The 20419-nt window shown below is 44.1% G+C and overlaps 1 protein-coding gene and 1 long non-coding RNA gene across 2 annotated transcripts in view; one reads left to right on the plus strand and one right to left on the minus strand.

The window, feature by feature from the left end:
- LOC144792837 (putative cation-transporting ATPase 13A4) overlaps positions 1-20419 on the minus strand; it is a 289798-nt gene that overhangs the window by 190472 nt on the left and 78907 nt on the right. The window contains exons 4-7 of the mRNA XM_078668035.1: positions 13841-13911; positions 8280-8360; positions 3441-3510; positions 2790-2924 (exon numbers count right to left, since the gene is read on the minus strand). Coding sequence (XP_078524161.1) covers positions 2790-2924; positions 3441-3510; positions 8280-8360; positions 13841-13911 — 357 coding nt within the window. The remainder of the gene's footprint in view (positions 1-2789; positions 2925-3440; positions 3511-8279; positions 8361-13840; positions 13912-20419) is intronic.
- The window catches only part of LOC144792839 (uncharacterized), a 202801-nt gene that overhangs the window by 117550 nt on the left and 64832 nt on the right, over positions 1-20419 (plus strand). The gene's annotated exons all lie outside the window — the stretch shown is intronic.

Genomic DNA, 20419 nt, shown 5'->3' on the forward strand with positions numbered 1-20419 from the left:
CAGGCTCCTCACCCACAAGTCTCTCCACGACCTGGGCCCCAAGTACCTCAACGACCGCCTGACCTTCTAAACGCCCACCCGCCAGCTACGATCTACTAGCCTCGCCCTCGCCGCCGTACCACGCATCCGAACAGCCACCGCCGGAGGCAGATCCTTCTCCTACCTGGCGGCCAAGACATGGAACTCCCTCCCCATCCACCTTCGGCTGACCCAGGACCATCTCGCCTTCAGGAGACAACTCAAGACCTGGCTGTTCGAGCAGTAGCGGACCCCTTCCCCCAAGCGCCTTGAGACCCTCCCGGGTGAGTAGTGCGCTATACAAGTGTTATGATTGATTGATTGATTGATAGATTTAGAAACTTTCTGTGGGACCCTTGGACCTCAAAACTACCTGCGACAACAGCTTTATCGTGGTCTTGGTGGACCATGCCTCTACATACCCTAAGGAAATCCCTCTGAGGTCTATAACTGCCCCATGCAGTGGCTAGAGTCCTGATGGGGATTTTCACCAGAGTAAGGTTTCCAAAGGAAGTGATATCTGATTGGGGCACCAACTTCACGTCTGCATGCATGAAATGCATGCAGTCAATGGGCTTGTTGAAAGATTCAAACAGTCTCTAAAGGGCATGATTATGGGCCTGCCCTGGTCCATGAGGCAGAAATGTTATGTATTTTTGAAATGCTTGCTTTTTGCTTACAGAACATTGCCACGGAAGGGAGCTATGTTTATCCCATTTGAATTTCTGTATGGCCACCCGGTTAGGGGACATCTCAGTCTGGTTAAGGAGGAATGGGAGAAAGCTCACAAGAAACCAATTGCCCCCAGGCTGTGTTTAGCTATTTGCTAGCCCTCAGAATGCAGATACCCCTCCAAGACCATTGGAATAGGCCCTATGAGGTGATTGAGAGAAAGGAGTCACTAACTTGGTGGACCTCAGGACCCCCAGATACCCTTTAAGGGTACTTCATTTCAACCACCTAAAACTCCACTATGAGAGATCGGAGTTCACCATGCTGCTGGTGACGGATGATGGGGATGAAGGAGAGTGAACCTCTTCCGGACCTCCTGTCATTCAAAGTGGAAAGGTCAATGTCTCGCCTACCCTGACACTAGAACAGTTGAGGGACTGCCATCAGGTGCTTGGAAAGTTTGCCGCACTGTTTTCCCTCACTCCTGGACTTAAACATTTGTGTACCCATGATATTGATACTGGTGACAACCTGCCTATCAAAATTTCATATAATTGCTGTCTGACAAAGTGAGGGCCAACATCCAAAAGGAAGGGTTCGATGCTTGAGTTGGGAGTGATTGAGTACTCCAGACGTTCCTGGCCCCGCTTATTGTTGTGGGTACCTAAGGCAGTCCCACTAAGCGCCGCCTCAGAACTTAGGTTTTGTGTGGGCTAAAGCGGTCTCAACTCAGTCACCAAGACTGATGCTCAGCCCATCCCCAGAGCCGATGAGCTCATTGATCAGTTAAAGGGTTGCCACGTTACTGAGTACTTTTGACTTGACTTAAGGATACTGGCAGGTTACCTTAACTGAAGGGGGTAAGGAGAGGTCTGCATTGTCTATCCCAGTGGTCCAATTTTAATTTAAAGTGATGCCTTTTAGTTTGAAAAATCCCCCGGCCACCATCCAGGGGCTGGTGAACCAGGTCTTAATTACAATGCACCCTGACCTACGGGCTACAAAGGGCCTCCCTTATGGGTGACATATGCAATAAAAGAATAACAGAAATGGGCAAGGCTTGGCAAGGGGGTTATATTGCCAAATCAATTTAGTAGTTTAAAATTCCATTCAGGCTGCAGTGGCTGGCCTGGGACACATTATAAATGGCTACTTAAGCGGGAGGCACAATAAGTGGTACAGGCCCTCTAGTAGCATTTAATTTAGAGGCCCTAGGTATATGGAATACCACGTTTCAAGGTACTTAGAAGAAAATTAAATATGCCAAATCAGATGTAAGCCAATTTTACCATGTTTAAGGGAGAGAGCACAGGAACTTTAGCAATGGTTAGAAGTAAAGTGCACAGAGTCCTAGAACCAACAAAGATGGATTTTACAAAATGTGGAGAGCAAAGGCAGAACATTTGGGGGAAGTCTACCCTAAGACTGAGAGGTCTAACAGTTTGCATGTATGACCGATTCCAAGATTAGCCCAACTGCGATAGCGCAACAAAAATAATGTGGACCCAAGTTTAAACCTTTGGAACTAACTGCCGCATTACCTCAGAATGACCAACAAACTAACTCCATTTAAGGAGTGTATCCATACTACTAATGTATATTTCACAAACCATTGGGCATTCTGAGATTATGGGGATATACAAAAGGTATTGTATGGTGCGTTGCAGTTTATGGTATGGGATAGTCTGTATGGGTAAGGTATGGACACTCAGATTATAGTAATATACAAAAGGTTTGGTATGGCTTATGGGATGGGTTGGGGTGGCCTGTATTGGTGTGGTATGGCACTTCTCTTACAAGTGAAGATGACCCACACCATATTCACTGCTTCCCTTGTTAAGTTTTCTTAACCCACATAGAAGAGCAGCACTGAATGCACAGTTTAGCCTTGGCAGTACCTTTAGGTCAGCTTGATGCATAATTGTTTCACCCCGAGCTGTAGTCACAGAAAGGTGATTTCACGCCACACTATTTCACTTTAGCTAGATTTTCCACACATTTTGCCGGAGGACAAACTTTTTTTATCTTGCTGTACAAATGCAAGACTATCAAAGCCTCTACCAAATGGATGACATTTCTCAGCCAGTCAAGGCACTCACCTTCCGGAGGTCATAGGTAGTGACTATGACGGAAACTACAGTCATAAAGATGATGACAGCTGGAATTTCATAGTTCTCAAGGTACAACCAAAGAGCCATAGCAAAAGCTTGGAACAAGTAAAAGGGATTCAGAACCTGTGTAGAACAAAGAGAAAACAGATAAAAGTAGCTTTAACAGATTAGTTACATTATAGACATTTATCAATAAACCAGGTATTTTCAAGGCCAGTATGGTTTGAAAGAACTAGTGCAAGCTACAAGAGAGCACTGGGTCTGTAGAGTGTGGGTCTCCCAGAGGATGCGGAGTTAGGGACTGGGAATAATATTCCTGGGATATTTTTATAATGAATTTAAGTTTGGGAGTACAGTTTTTAGGGATACTTAATTATTTGTTACATGATGATTGATTAATTAATTACCATTAAGAGGACAGCACAAATGCATACCTGCATCCAAAAGTTAGAAATTATGCAATTGAATCAGGCCATAGTTGTGGTGCAGCAAATTTGAAACTCTAAATATTAAATTAGCTTGAATTAGTCTCAAATAAAAGAGCTGTCATTGTATTGGCCCAATTAACCTATTAAAAACGTATCTGTGTTATTTATTTGGTTGTTTTCTTACACAGTAGGAATCAGGAGCTGGTCATACCTCCTTGAAGAGTAGTTTCCAAACTGGCACTACCTCCACTTCAATAACATTGGGTCCGCATATCAGTTTCCTACAAAGAACAATTCCTATGTTAGTAATAGACACTAAAAACATGCATGTATAAATCATTGCTTTCTGAGGTTCCAGCACCTTGAGCACATGTGGATAGACTCTAAACACCACAGATCTCATGACCTTCACAGGATTGCAAAGCATTGACTCATCTTGGCTGCAAACAGATTCTTATACTACTTCTAGCTACATGGTCATGGATGAAGGGAGCATTTACCATAAAGGATGCAAATTATGGTTCAACAAAAGTAGTAGCTGATCACATCTTCCTGAAATGTCCAAGTGCATGCTGCATCATCAGAGCTGTGACGTTTCCAAGGTCCATGCGGGAGCATCTTCTCCAGTCCCAAATCTGTTCATTGCTCTCCTCTAGTTCTCAATTCATGATGCTATAAACAGGACTACAAGTGCTTCAGTGCAAAGAAGATCCTGACTTGATATAATTCTAATTCATGGACAAGGGAATCTTGACAGTCCTGCATCTGTCACCTCTGACCTATGTTTGGAATGAAAGGAGCAAGCAGTGGATCACTGGAGGTGGCAGGGAAGGTCTCTGGTGTGAGGAGTGTGCACACTCACTGCCTGTAGCACTGTCGTCACTTCAGAGAATGGAGCCATGTTCCCCTTTACACTGATGCTGCTTCATGGAAGGCACAGCAGAAACCTCTGTAACATCTCACTGATACTTTAGTGCTTGTCACAATAACCACCAAAGCCTAACAAGGTGACTTACTATTGGAAAATAGATTATTTGGGATAAGTAAGGACTTACCACTAGTAATAAGGCCAGCCAAAATCAAAATAAAAGGTTCAGTCAAGTTCTCAAGATAGTATTCCCTTAATCACCCCTTGGTAGCTGGTAATGAGCAGGCAGGGTTAACTTAGGAGACCGGGGAGTAAAGCATTTACAAACACCAACAGATTAAATAAGTAAAACAACACAATAAAAGTCCAACACCAATTTATAAAAAAGCAGGTTACATTTTATGAACAAATAGACCCCAAAACGACAAAAATCCACTGTGGAGAACCGGAGATATGAATTTTTAAATAATAAATGCTTTCTGGTGCTTAATAACCAAAAGCGCCAAACAGACATTTGGTTGCGCTTGACTGGGACAAAGATTGAGACTGACTGTGGTAGAGCATAGTCAGATCCACTGAGTGGGAGGCCTCGGTCTAAATTTTACCCCACATGCTGTCGGCTTGGTGCACAGTCACTCTGTTAACTCCAGGGAGTCGCATCAATGGCTGGAGCTTCGGAGCTTTCAGCGAGGCGAACCTGAAATCCAAGCCGGGTTGCGGTTTGATGTCAGCGTCTTGACTCTCATTGAAGGGTCGGTCACCTTATGAAGCTTTTTTCAAAAGTGGCTCCAAACTACTGGAAGTGGCTTTGTAAGTTCAAAGTGTCCAAAACACCAATCCGAGGATCTAGAAGTTGAGATGGTCCTTGGGGTGTTGGGACTACAATTCCCACAACGCACCTGGCTAAATCCTTAAAAGACCACTGGACACACTCCAGATTGGGGACTTCTTGATAGAGATGGGGCAGGTGAACTCTTTTAACTTGTTTCTGTAAGGGAGTCCACTCCTTGTGAAGCCAGGCAAAGTCATTGGGGCTGTAGTTGCTGATTGTGCAGCAAGTAGACTCCTTCAGAGTCCAATCCTTTGAGGGCAGATTGTGGTTTGAGCAGGGAAGTCTTTCTTCTCCTTGATGTTTAAGGCAGGGGATCGGAGTTGCCATGCAGCTCTTCCATATTTATGCAGTGTTCCTGGGCAAAAAGCAGGTGGGCACCCCTGACCAATGGCCACCCACATGTAGGACCACTTCGTCCAAAGTGACGCATATTCTTTTTCCAGAAAACACTTTTCTTCCATAATCCAGAATGGAGAAACTTTCTCCTAGAGCACTCCTCTTCCTGCCCCTCGGTCTATTATTGGGGCGCTGGCTTGGCTGGGGTGCAGGATGTAGGATGTAGGGATGAGATGGTTCCTGCTCTAAACTAGCATTCCCTGTTTGAAGGCCAGTTTTGCTACCTAGCCCTCTTCCTGTCCGGTGCTCTGTGGCATCAGTTCTCCTCCCACCAGATGTTTCCTTTGTCTCAGAGCAGGCCATTTCACACATCATTAAGACAGGTTGGCTCAGACAGGCAGAGGCTGGCCAATCAGAAGAGGGTTGCTGGAAGGCTGGATTTTGGCATAGAGAAAATAATGTTTTGTAAAATATTCTGCAACTGTTATAGTGCATCTAACAGTGGCAAGTTGTTGGGATTATTTTAACTAGCATTTGATACCTTGAAGTATCTTTGAGCTCACTCCTATCAGTCATACTTTTTTAATTTATTCCCATGTTAGCCTATGGAGCCATTGGGCTAAATGAGGGGAAATATACATGGCAGATTCTCCCTCATCAGGAAATATAGAACATATTATAATGTCCCTGCTTATAGTTACAAGGCACCCTAACCCTTGGGAAGCTAGGGGAGACCTTATTGGTGACCTATAATGTGAATAAGGTTGTTTGAGACTCTGGAAGTACTTTTAATTCCAAAAGTGGAATTTGTTTATAATTTTATTTTAAAAGCAGCCTGAAAGGCAGGTCTAGCTTCTAAACTGACAGCAGGCACCACAATAGTGCACATTTCAGTGAATTAAATCTGCAGAGCCTCTATTTATTTATTGGACGTATAAAGAGCGCTATCACCGTACAGGCATCCTGGTGCTAAGCAGCTCAGAGTACAGAAAAGAGTGTGCCAGAAGCATAAGCAGGCAAACTATGTCTTGGGGAACAACCAGGTTTTCATACTCCTTCTAAATGGGAGAAGCTCCCTAATTTGTCTAATCTCCCACTGGAGTTTGTTCCAAAGTTTGGCCGCTGCCACACCGAAAGATCTACCACCTGACCTGACTTTCCTAAACCCCCGTACCTTCACCCGTCTCGCCGATGAGGAGCGGAGTCTTCTCATAGGGACATACCATTCCAATTTTTACCGCATGAGCACAGGACCCTGCCCATGAAGGGCTTTAAAAACAAGGCAGAGAGACTTGAACGGAACTCTGTCTCAAAGGGAGCCAGTGCAATCCTGCCAAGGCCGCGGAAGAAGAGGACCTTCCGGGCAGCCCTAGCACTAACTTGGAAGCCGCTGACTGGATCCTCTGTAGTCTGTCCAAAAGGAACTTCGGGGAGTCAAGCAGCAGGGCATTACAATAATCTAGCCTGCTGAGAATCGTGCTACTTGCCACTAGCGCACACGCCTGAGGGGGCAGCAAAGGAAAGATTTTCCGCAGAGATCTGATAATCCCAAAACAACAAGCCGCCGTTTTTGTAATATGGGCATCCATAGTAAGTTTGTTATCAAACATAATGCCCAGGTTGCGGACCATTTTAACAGGCCGGACTGCGGTCGAAGCATCAGAGGGCCAAAAATTGCTGGGCAGGACATGAGGAATCCTGTTCGCTGAACAGAAAATCACCTCAGTCTTACCTGCATTAAATTGAAGTGAGTTGTCCTTTAACCAGCAAGCCGTGTCCACAGACAATTGTGAAACACTTCCACTGACGTCGACTCCTCTCCCTCAAAGGAGAGAATCAACTGCGTGTTATCAGCATAATTTACGATGTCAATATTGTATGCTTTGATGACCGCAATCAGGGGTTTCAGATAAATATTAAATAAAATCGGGCTAATGGACGAGCCCTGTGGCACACCATGGGACTCTAAACCTACACGCCCTGCCATTTAGTAGGGACTTACAGGTATGTTGTCAGAACCAATTGAAATTATACCCAATTACCGTGTATGTTTCAAACAGAGCACCAGCCCTGGGTCTGGTTAGCAAAGCCCAAGGCACAATCAGAGTCAGAAAACCAACATCTAGTATTCAAAACGGGGTTAAAAAGTGGTGAGACACTGCAAACGGGTCCTGGTTTCTCACATTTACCTTGAATTTAGTGGTCATCTTTTTAAAAAATATATATTTTTATTCATTTAACAAAAATGACAGACAGTTCACTCATGTGCTGATAATCCCATCACATCACACATTATTGTTGACATATATAAAATCAGTTCAGTCAAAAGTATACTTTACATAGTTTGTGCTCCATTCCCAGTCCTCCTCAGTTCTAACTCTACCATTGGTGACGCACAAATATCTCCTTTGTACAGATTCCATTTTGACCACTTCCTGTCCCATTTCTTCGGGCACCCCCTAGCGATAAATACTTCCTTCTCAGCTATCATACATTTATCCATTTCCCTATTCCACAATGCCACTTCCGGTGGCTTGACTCCACCCCATCCCCTGGCGATTTCTCGTTAGTAGTCATCTTTAACAGCAAAATTATTCAGCAGGAGTGCCAAAGCAACATGAACTACCAGAGCTTAAGTGGTGGTCGTTCGCAGTAGTTGTGTTTAGACAGGAAGATGCATTTCACACAAAATATAGCCCTAAGTGCAGGATTGTGTTTACCATAATTTTGTGAAAGCAAATTATGTGAACTTCACACACCCCTATTTACAATAGAATGTGCAGTTTGGCAACCATGCATGCTGAAACAAATTTACTTGAATCCCAAAAATTACTTTGAGTGCAGTAGAAGACCTCAGATAATCAGCCCCATAAACCTTCAAAGAGTTCTTGTGAATTCTTCATTTTTCCACAGTGCGTGGAAGTGCTACACAAGCCCTTTGATAGAGTACAGTACAATTAACATCCATTAATACATTGGAATGTGCTGCTTGTTTTGATTGATAATCTTCCTACCTGATTTCTTGTTCTTCACTTGTGTATCCTGATCCAAACTTTGTGTGTATGTCAGTGCAGGAGTACTTGTCCTCCAGAGCCCTGAAATAAGAACACAGGAAATTAGTTTGCATAGAACGTAATGGGAACATTTCTGCAACATCTACATTGATCCAAGAGGACTTATTTGCTTACATCAGGTTAATTACTACACAGAGCTAAGCCAAATAAAAGAGCTTAATGTATTAATGAGCCTGCTGCATACACCTTTGAGCAACCACAAAAAATAATCTCTAAAGTGACTCAGTACATCATCCATAGGAGAAGAGTAAAACCTGGCCTATCGGTCAGTAATTAGGAATGGGTGTGAACGTTTTTTCAGATGCATGCCTAAATGTGGCCAAAGTTAGTAGTCTTGAAGAGAGAGACTGCCAGGACCCAAGATAGCTGCTTGCGAACACATCTTCTATGACTGGAACCATAAATATATCAACACCTTTGTGGCCTTCACCATCAGCAAATTTATAGACCCGACTGATTATCAGAAGGCAAAGAAGATGAGCTGTCCAAGCAGCCGGCAAGTCCCAGTGCCACAGCTAGAGCTGGTGGAAGATGAACCGCCTTCTATATTGGTGGTAGGATGGAGTGCCACAACCTGGGGGAGGGGGAAAACAAGGATGCGAGGTCCCGTGATGGAGAGAACAATGCTTGGTTGCATCAGGAACTTATAGGGCCTCACTGGAGTACATGGTACATGGGTGGGTGGGGGAGGGGTGGGATTCCAGAGTGGCAGGCCGAGAGGACTAGGGACCAGTCAGCGGTGGTAACCTAGCTTTGAGGGCCTGGCCGGTAACACAAGTTGGATGTCTGCAACATGTACATAACAGAGACCCTACCAGTGCCCATACATGGTATACAGCTTGTGTAATAAAGTGACACATAGCCAGTGGCGTGTCAGGAAGAGTCTCGGGTGCTGCACACACATCACTCACCAGAAACACAAACACACACTAGAGCCCAGATTTATCAAAGGATCATGTTGCCCTTGCGCCACTCAGGGGGACCCAAGGGCAATCCAATCCTCAAGTCAGAATTGCCACAAAGTCAGAATTGCCACAAAGTCATCTTGCGTGGCCCTGCTTGACTTGGTAAATCTGGAGTAACACAAGGCAGCGATAGCCACTGTCTTGCATTACTCTGCGCCGGGAAGGTGTTGCATGATTGGAGAGTGGGTGTTTTCATGCAGCCACCCATGCTTTTTGGCGTACTCCCAGATTTAACAAGGGTAGCAAACCTTTGAATGATTCACAGGTATACGCCTTCCTGAAAGAGGTGCAACAAGGAGAAATATCCTTATTTTTTCTTTCTAAGTGTGCTGCACCACATTTAGAAAGAGGAAAAAGTCTCAAAAGAATGGGTCGGTGCTGCACAAAAACAATGGTGCAAGAGTGCCTGCGTTGGCTCTAGGCGGCACATAGTGTGACAGAGCATTGAGAGAGCAGGAATGTGGCATATCTTGGAAAATATGGTTCTTTTATGCTCTCTCCATTTGACGCAAAGTGAGTTGTCAAATATTGACAGATCTTAACGACTGCACCTTCTACAGCTTGAGACAATCTGCTGCATTGAGGCAATGTGCCTAGTGTCACAGAACTCGATGGTGGGAGCGAGGTTCGCAAGAGTCTTGCCTTGAAAGTGGCGAGAATAGCACAAAGCACAACTTAGTGAGGTGAACTGTGGAGCACAAGAGCCCTAGAATGGGACGGTTCAAAGCAGCATACGACATGGCCTTGGAGCTCTAGTGGCTTCCAGAAATATCCAACAATCTGTAGAGATTCCCAAGCATCAGAGTGGGCAAGTGAGCCATGATTGAGCATCCATATTAACTAGAGGCATAGAGAAAGCAACAGCACATGGGAACAATTAACAAAAGCAAACAAAACTCTCCTTTAACCCCTTGGCCGTGCCGGTAATTCTGCGGGAAGGGGGGGGGGGGGGGGGGGGGGGGTCGCGCGGCACCGCCATGCTTCTGACAGAACCACTCTGTCACAGGCGGGTTGTGCTTATGATGGAGTGGTTCCGTCACGACTCCGCCCACTCACTAATTGGCCCGCCACACAGGCGGGGAATGCTGTGTGGGCGGAGCAGCCGCGGCATGACGGAACCACTCCGTCATGAGCACAAGCTACCCGTGGCTTGTGACGGAGTAGTTCCGTCACAAGCATGGAAGGCGTTAACCCGAATAGAGCGAGGTGTACAACAGAGTGCGAGGGAGCTGACCATGGTCCAAACTAACTCCCCCAATTGAAAGAGTCAGAGGAGCCTACTGCTATACACAAGGAAGAGTTTGTCCACCATAAACAGTAAGATAGATGGATAGCTACATATCGATATGACGAAAGAAAGGCTGCACAAGCATAGTACCACCATCGAAATGGCTGAATGTGGAGTAGCGGACGTAGAATATGATGCAATTGTCAGAAATAAGAAACAACGGCAGATGGAGAATGATCAGAACTAAAATCAAGGACTTGTTAGTGAAAACCCAGCAAAACATGCAAATAGTGGCCATACCAGACACTCAACGCTGGACAAATAGAGACCTTTATGGAAAGAAGGTGGCTATTTAACCAGGATCCTGACAAGTACTAAATATTTTATTTACCCAGTGGCTGCCAAACTCGGAAATAATCTCTGCTGATTAGACAGCCAATGGCTAAATAGTTTCATGATGTACTATTTGAACCTTGGCAGGATACATAGTATTCTGTTATTTGTTCTTATAAGGCGCAACAACTACCCGAAGGCTTCCCGGTGCCACCTGATAGGACCAAACGAGGGATGGAAGATCTATTGATTAAACAGCCACGTTTAAAGCCCTTTAGAAAATTCCCATAAACGGTTTCATTTCGAAGTGGCAGGGGGAGGGAATTCCACATTGAGGGGCGCAGGCAAGAAAAGGACCGACCCCCCCCATTTGCGACAATCTGGTCCTAGAGACAACAAATTTGGCCTGAGTAGTCAAGCGGAGAAGGCGTGGTGGTACACAAGGACGAGCTAGGGCATTCAGGTAGTGAGGTGCCGTGCCAAATTTGATCTTGAACATATAGCTCGGGGATTTGAATTTAATTTGATTTTCCACCCTTAGCCAATGGAGGTCCCGAAGATAACCAGAGGTGGGAGTCATCCTGGGCACCTGGCAAGGTAGCCTAGCTGCCGCATTCTGCACCATGTATCATTTGCGTATCACATCCTTATTGGCTCATAGATACAGGATGTTACCATAATCTAATCTGGAAGTAACAAGAGCCTGAAAGTGTGCAGAAGGTCTTTAGCTAGCCATTTATTTTATTTTCATTTATTTATAAAGATTTACATAGCGCAAACAAGATCCCGAAGGATATCAGAGCACTTTACATTAGGAAGGAGGGAAGGAAGGACATTAATCCAAAATCAACATCAGGTTGGAGTAAAAACAGGAATAATCACAGATTACAAGACAATTGCAACATGGAGGGTCATAATAAACAGTTGTACATGGGCTGCAAAGGGGGGCACAGTATGTGGTAAAGAAGAGTAGTACTAAATGATGGTACCATGGTAGTAGGATCAATGTCATTGAGTCAGAGAGCCTAACCCACTTACGGTAGGAATTTAGTCATAAGGAATCTTTTGACTTCCAGTTTGAACACCGTCGTTGCGGAGATTCTGCGTACTTCCGGTGATAGAGAGTTCCCTATTTTAGGGGCAGCACCAGAGAACGCTCGGTGACAAGTTGTGTTTTTGCTAAGGATGAGTGGTTTCGAGAGGAAAGTGGTGGCGCTTCTTGAGGCTCTTACACCACAAGATAGTTCAAGTTTTTGCGCAAGGTACCTGGGAGTATTGAAGTGGATGGCTTTGTGCGTCATAACGGCAATATTTAACTGAATTTGTCCTTCGTAGGGGAGACAAATTAGAGATTTTAGGACTGGGGATATGTGCTCGTTGCGTTTGGTGTCTGTAACCAGTCTAGCAGCAGCATTCAATGATGACCTTAGTGGAGCCAGGGTGTATTTGGGAAGGCCACAGAGGGTAGTGCAACGGTAATCTAGCCTCGGCAGCAAAAGCGCTTGGACCACCTGCTTGAAATCATTAAGTGGAAGGAAAAGTTTGATATTTCTGAGTGTCCCCATCAAATGGTTTTCTCCCCTACATATATTGCGGATATGATTTTTCATATTCAGGTGCTTGTCCATGGTGACTCCGAGAGATTTGGCTGAGTCTAGGATTAGAGGAGTGCAATTGAAAACAGTGAGGTGACTCATCCAAAGGTCTAGTTTGGGGATGTGGTTCAGTGGGGAGATGAGCAGGAATTCCTATTTAGAGGTGTTGAGCAGGAGATGGTTCTCAGTTAACCAGTTTTGAGTAGACATTAGGGTAGTGTTGAGTGAGATGATGTTTTCCGGGGATGCGAGTTTCAAATAGAGTTGCGTGTCATCAGCATACATATGAAAAAGAATACCCGTGAAGTTTAGTGAGTTAGCTAATGGTTCCAAGAAAAGGTTGAAGGTTAGCCATGTACAAAAAAGGGATCCCAGGCAATGTGTTCCACCCTGAGAATTATTTGGTTATTATTAGTTAGACAGAGTACTTGGCTGAGGTGAAATTTAATATTGTCTGTAAGAGGGATGCATTAGTTTAAGTAAAGAGGCAATGAAGGAGTAAGTGGGAAAAGGACTGGGGTTGGGGGCCAAAGGGCAGTTAAGGTTGTATCGTAACTGCAAGTTTGGAAATGATTTATTCTTTAGTGTGTGCCTCATTTATTGCCTCTGCGAGTACAACAAATGCTTAGCACTACCCTCTGATAACCATAACTGCTTGCCCACACGTCCGCAAATGGAGCTTAGTATTATTTACCTTTGCCGTGTGTACCAATCGAAGACTCTGCACAGTGTACTTCGTTTTAGTGTACTATATAGAGAGCTAGCTTTCTACAGAAAAGGACTGGAGTTGGGTCCAAATGGCAGTTGAGATTGTATCATAACCGTGAGCTTGTAAATTACATTTGTCCCTTTGTCATCAAATGTTGGCAGGGCTAGGCATGTTTGAGTCTTTGCTTGCCGGGTCCACTGAATAGAGGAGCCGCTTGTGGCAGGCACGGATGGCAGACAGCAAGGGGAAATGACAAACACAGTCTCCCAATCTGACAGAGGAGCAACACATGGCACACACTGGTTACAGGCATCCAGAAAAATATCCAATGGACCTACCAAAGAGGAAAAGAGGATCTATTGGCTAATAAACAGATGTAATGCAGGTATGTTTCTCACTAACATTATTTACTTTAGCAGGCTCTATCTGGATGGCACAGAAGGATTTTCTTTAATAGGTCTTGAAGATGGTGAAACTTTTGTGTTCTTCCTGGGAGTTATGTGACTTGCCATTGCAGGAGCAGGGACTCTGACTCAAGGCTATTCCAGGCTCTAACAGGTCTAAGATGCCCGAGGCGATAGGATGCTTGAACTTCCCCCACTCCCAAATATCAACTTATGGCTGGAGGCATACAGTTCATCAATTGTTTGTGTAGAGAAAAAGAACCATACCCAATTTTTGTGAACTGGTTCTCAGAACTGTCCCAAACATACCGAATCTTCTGTACCTGAATGAATCGAACCTGTCGGAACAAAGATGACCTTATTAGAAGACCACATCATCCCACCACAGTGTGATCATATAAGAGAAGGTTACATTTGCAGTGTTCCAAATGTCATCTTTCTAAGAATTGATCTTAATGAGTTGTGTGTGCAAATGAAAGGGTACTATGAGACTTACGGACTTTTGCTATGCATGAGTCTCACTAGCTCAATCACTATAAGGTCTGTTATAATGTTATGTTGTATGGGGTTTTATAGCGCGCGCAATTACTCCTAGAGTATCCTAGCGCGAAGTGAATAACTCAAGGCCAGATGATATAGGAGAAGAACAGAGCTTAGAATGCTAATAATGTATTGGGAGTGCTAACCACAAGTGTCCCCTTTTTAAGATGAGACCCAGCGCAGCTAAGGTAATGAGCTCTTGGCTGGTTGAACATGAACACATGCACACACTTGTGTGTGGGCTTAATGTTTAAACCCCCAAACTTAGTCAAGAAACTGTGCAAAATTAGCCTGTACAAGAAGGAACCCATCATGGATTGTTGATTACTTGTGCATGCCTTATAATAGTATTTAGACTGATTTGCTGTATTATACAAGATCTACAAAGTCTTGAAATAGGATCCTAATTATATTTGTGCCTTTGACTCACACTACTGGGTAAACGTAAGTATTCTGCATGTTTTGTGGATGCAGAAAGGGATACTAATCTGCACCGCCTCCCCTGACTAGGCCTTGGACTGCTCTGCCTTGCTACCAAGAGAGAGTTAAGTGCTACAACAGGGTGATTGGTTCCCAGTAGACCGAAGATTGCAAATTCTTTTCTTGTGAAGGTCCCACATCCTTCACAATGAATGACCCACTTTAATATAGGCCCAATTTATGGTTAAGCCTGTGGATTTGCAGTCTCAGAAGGTGCATTTTAGTTTCTGAACTTGGTGCCATATATATTTAAGTGCATATTAGAGGCAAGAAGGGCCAAACAGAGCTGTTAAAAAAAAGAAACATAGCATTGGATGACCACAAGCCACCTGAAGCGATTTCTCTGTACCAAAAATAGCACAAGAAAAGCCAGACCCTTCTTGGATGGGAAAGGAAACGGCTCTGGCAAAAAGTATGTACGCTGACTGCCCACCCACCCACTGTACACCTCCTGTCTGATTGAAAGGTGGATATAGAGATAGATAGCCCAAAACCTCCATAGTCATGAAGTAAAGCCACACACATTCCCAGCAGTTGAATGCTTCAGATAAGTGTTATTGAGCAGCAACACTCAACACCAAAGTGTTTTAATCACATGTGATCAAGACTCTTCGATGTTGAAATATTCAGCTGTTGGGAGTGCGCAGGACTTTACTCTGCGCCTGTGGAGGTTTTGTGTTTTTTGGATACTATTGGCCCCCACGCCCAGTCAAGTGTTACTCCGTTTGTCAAATATATATATTATTCATTAATTTTAGGTAAGACACATGCAGTGTTAGCAGGCATGCATTCTACCAATGTAGACAACTTGCTAAATACCAAATATAGCCATTAACAAATGACCAAAACCATGAGTCACACTGAGACTCATTAAATCCATTTCTTTCATTTGACTCACATGATACACTCTCTGAAATACTCATGCAACATATCAAGAATGGATATCTTAAAATAAAGAGCCTTATTCACAAGGGGCCTCCTCACTCATGGCGGGAGCCCCGCAGCCACGGAGGAGTCTCTGCACTCCGAGCAGAGTCTCTGCGATGAGAATTCACACTGCGGAGAACCCGCCCTAAGTGCGGATACTCCCCCACAATTGCGGGACCTCTGCTACGAGTACGGAGTCCCTTTCTGAATCAGGCTCAAACTCTTTTACCATAGACATGATCAGTGCCCCTAAATGTAGGGTCATTACCAATCATATAATGTATGCTAACTATAAATACACTCGCTCATTCCAATCATTTCTGAACCTCCCAATCATTATATTTCTCACACATCATTCAAATCACTCCTTTCTTCTTTTGATTAATTTTAAGTCTTGGGTGCATTTTCGAATTTCCAAATCTCTACTCAATTTCTTTTAGCCATTGAATCTTTCTCACTTCTGTAGCATTTCAACTGTTTACTCTAATTTCATTACATTCTCTACTGAAATTACATTCTACATCACTCAGTTTACACACTCTTTTTATAAGTATTATTAAATGGTTGAGCAAGTAGTGTAATGGGTCTATTTCCAATTTTGATATGAGCCAGATTCTAATTTGCAGATAATTAATGGAAAGGGAAATCCTAATCAATATCATCCTCCCTCGAACATATCTTGTCCCTGCAAACTTGATAAAAAAAAATATACTACATGATAGAGAATTGCTTTGAGAAACAGGTAAGAGCAAACATAAGTGCTCACATTCAGAATTTCCTTTAATAAACAAGCAATTTAATTTGTTTTTCTTAAAATTCGCATTGAAAACATCTCTTATCCAATCTACTGAGTTTTGTGACATTATTATGATATGAGTCATATCAGTGAGAATGTACTCTAACGTTATAAATCCTGAAAATTATAACATGGAAAAATATTCCTTCCTCATTTGACGGAGATTCCCTAATCGCGAATCTGCCCTGTATTGCTGCCGATGCCATTAGACTGCCCTGAATTGGATACTCATCAGGGGACGCTATTTTCTTCTTCCTGCTGGTCCGGTGGGGGGGTGGGAGACTACTAGCCCCACAAGTCTGTTCTCTCCCAGGAGGGAGGAGCCTGGAATGCGCTTTTAAGGGCTGCAGTGACCCCGCTGCTTGGGACATGCCCGGGCTAAGCCCGGGCCAAGGGCAGGCCTGTCCTTGCCCGATACTGACCGGAGAAGGCCGGGCTGGGCCCCCCCTCTCTGACATTTATCCAAAGGTACTGTCTTTATTCTGATTGCCTTTAGTTTTGGGTACGCAGGACCATGAACATAGTACGGGTTAAATTGTTTAATTGTTGACCCATAAGTCAACAAGAGCGACGTGCCTTCTGTTGTTCATCAACCTGGACTTATCTCTGCCAGACATTTGGCCACCAGCTACTGCGTGTATATACACCTTTCCCAGTACAGATTGGTATGGGCGCCTAGTTATCCAGTAGGCCATGGGTAAACGCAAAGCAGCAAATAATCCATCAGTATGTGACACTGGCTGGTCAGCCATTGACTTATTTAGTGCGGGCAGAAAATGTGATCTTTAAGGAGATAGGTCTTGTCGACCATCGCCTCTCCATTGGTGGAGGGTCTGAGTGTGGGACTACTGAGTCGGCAAACAATATAATAGCAATACCCCCAGCAAATGAGAGTGCGACTAAGGAAGACCACAGCCGAGAGGTTGTCGATAACATGGCCATCCCACTAAGTAACGAGATAATATCTCCCAGTAATGCTTCTCTCAGCCCACCTACTCCCAAAAGGAAAAGGAAATGTAAAAAGGCCTCGGTTGTGCCAAAAGTTTCTTAAGGGCTAAGCACACTTAAGACTTCAGCCCCCTCTTGTATCGAGGCTGGGTCTATTCCAGGAAATTTGGGGGATTCACAATGGGTATTATTAATAACTGGGATTACTTCCAGACTAGAAGCGTTGTTAGCACTGATTGTAGAGAAGTTAGAGGCCTTGTCTGTTGAGGTAACCAAGATTAGAACACACCACCTTACACTTTCAATAGGACAATCTAAGGAGGGGCTGAATAGGGCATTAGTACCAACTGTAACCCCAAATACACCAATAACAGTACTGAAGGATAAGAAAGTGCAACCAAACACTATGTCAAAGAAGTTACAGGTCACAGGCGCTTTCCCCCCAAAGTTAATTAGGGATCGTACGCGACCGGTTGTATCCAGACCAAACACATTGTTACAGTGTCGGGTACCTATTGAGAACAACAAGTACTCAACACTTGATGATATTGCACAAGCCCCACTGTTAGGAGAGACCAGTAACACCATTCCAGTGTCGTAGATATGTGTGCCCCCATTAATTTACACGGGAATGTGTTCCCTAAGTGGCCGTTCTAGTTAAGGTCCCTCCTTTATGCCCAGGTCAAAAAGAAACTTACGACTCACTTAAGAACAGAGTGATTCATTGGCTGAGCATGAATTGTCGCTTCTCCGTAAGGGACGCCGATGACATTCGGTTTGTTAGACGAGTGCACTGGATTGGATCCTTGAGGAAAAATGATGCGGGACTGCATTATAATTCATTTCAGGGAACCCAGGTGCTCTGCGGGTGTCCTTTTGGGAGAGGCACGTCATCTTCAATTTGACTGCAATAGGTCACCTCAGCCCCTAGGTTATTTCTACAGGCATTTTAGACCCTGTGCCCCCGAGATGAGCAGATTCAGCCCAACAGACAACAACCCTGCATTAGTACATCCTCATTCCAACCTTTGGTGGTATCTAATAGGTTTGAGGGACTGATTGATATCCAGGATATTGATTGACTTGAGACAAGGAATCACCTTCATGAAGGAAGGGACAATTATACATATATGGGACCTTTGGACTATCTAGATTTTATTCCTATATCACCAATCGCTTCCTCGGTCTCTTGTGACAATACGGCAGGCCCTACACAGAACTGCCACACCTAATTTATTACTACATAGTAGTAGTGGCCATGGGATGGATGTTGGTCGCAGTATTGCACCTGTAACCCCTCCATCGCTTCATGATACTGAAGTGGTTCCTACACACCCAACAGTTGCTACACCCATTCAACTCCAATCGAGTAGTAGTGGTTCTGGGATGGATGGTGGCTATGGAATTGCTCCCTGGAACGTAGGGGGGTTAGCGAAAAAACAGGGTAACCCACGGTGATCAGAGTTTATTAATGACTTGGATATATTATGTATCCAAGAAACATGGTGCACCAAGCCAATTTTCTTTATGGGTTTTACATCCTATTGGCTGGAGGCTGAGTCATCGCCAGTAGGAAGAGCGAAGGGGGGGGGGTGGTCATGTTCCTTATATCGAATAAACTACCAGTAAGGTTGTTGATGAAAATATCCATTGGCCCCCCACACTCACCTATTTTATGGCTCACTTTTAGGAGCGGGCGGGATATTGTTTTGGTTCATTTTTATAATAATATTTTTAACAATACCCAGGGCAAGGTTGTTTTAGATCTTGATGGGGGATTGGAGACCCTACTCAAGTCCATTACTAGTAGTTTTATATTGATATGGGCTGGAGATTTGAACATTCACACATGCCCACATTCGTCTACACGGGTATGTGGGGTGACTGATGAGGCCGGGAATGGCGATTTGCATTTCAACCATTGTGACTATGACAAACAATTAAATTCTCTGATATCTAAGTTTGATTTACATTTATTAGAGAGTGCCCGAGATAATAAGGGGAATCTTATCCCAAACTTTATAGGGAGGAATTCAGCCTCCATTATTGACCATTTCTTAATATCTGCCAATGCATGCAAGTGGTGCACCTCACCACGGGTAGTCTCCCCGGGTCTCAGTGATCACAAACGTATAATCTTGTTTGTCGTCTTCTGGGGCAGGCATAGTGCGACATCTTCTAGTGGTCCTACTGATATTGTACCAGTTAGATGTAATGTGACTCATTAAGTTGAAGGGAGTGGACCAGACACAATTTACCCCTGATATTTGTGCTAAAGGTTTAAATTACATCATGTAATGTCTAGAAGACGTGTTTCCCCCAATCATATATTTGATCATTTTATTGGCATTATTAACATAATAGATGCCCTCCTGACTCTCCCTAATAAAACAGGCTATTCTAAACGCAAAGGATGGTTCGACCATTCATGTACCACCGCGACTAGGGACCTACAGCTGGCCCTCAATAAACTACCCAGGGACAGTTTATTGATTAAATCCCTTAGATCTAAACACCGAGAGGTACTTCTAGCAAGGAAAAAACAAAAATAACAGCAAGAAGTGGCCTGGTCGAAACTGTCCCAATCAACACATACAGGTAATAGCAAATTATTTTGGGACACTGTTGATTCATCTTTTTTAAAGGATGATTCCTTCCCCGAATCGTTGTCTCATGATACTTGTGAGGCTTGGGTCACCCATTTTACTCGTATTTTTAATCCTACAATAGTAGGAGTGACATCCACTGCAAACATGGAGCAGCTGATACGGCCCCCTTTACCCTTGGATATTACAACACAGGAAGTGGTATGGGCACTGAAGGAAAGTAAAGGGGGCAAAGCCCCAGGCCCAGATGGAGTTCCAGTAGATTTATTTAAGAACAATGTTGTTGTATGGTTGCCAATTTAAACCAGAGTTTTTAAATGGCTGCGGGGACAATAATTCCCCCTACATGGGGTGCATCTATTATAATCCCCATCGACAAGAAGGGCAACAGATCCGATCCCACAAATTACAGGCCGATTTCATTGCTAGATTCATCGGTAAAAGTGATGAGCAAAGTCCTGCTTAAAAGACTAGAAAAATGGGCTTGGGACTGCTCAATACTTCCACCGGCCCAGTTGGGTTTTAGGAAAGGCCTGAGGACCATCGAGC

The sequence above is a fragment of the Lissotriton helveticus genome, chromosome 11 (assembly GCF_964261635.1).
Source record: "Lissotriton helveticus chromosome 11, aLisHel1.1, whole genome shotgun sequence".
NCBI classification, from domain to species: domain Eukaryota; kingdom Metazoa; phylum Chordata; class Amphibia; order Caudata; family Salamandridae; genus Lissotriton; species Lissotriton helveticus.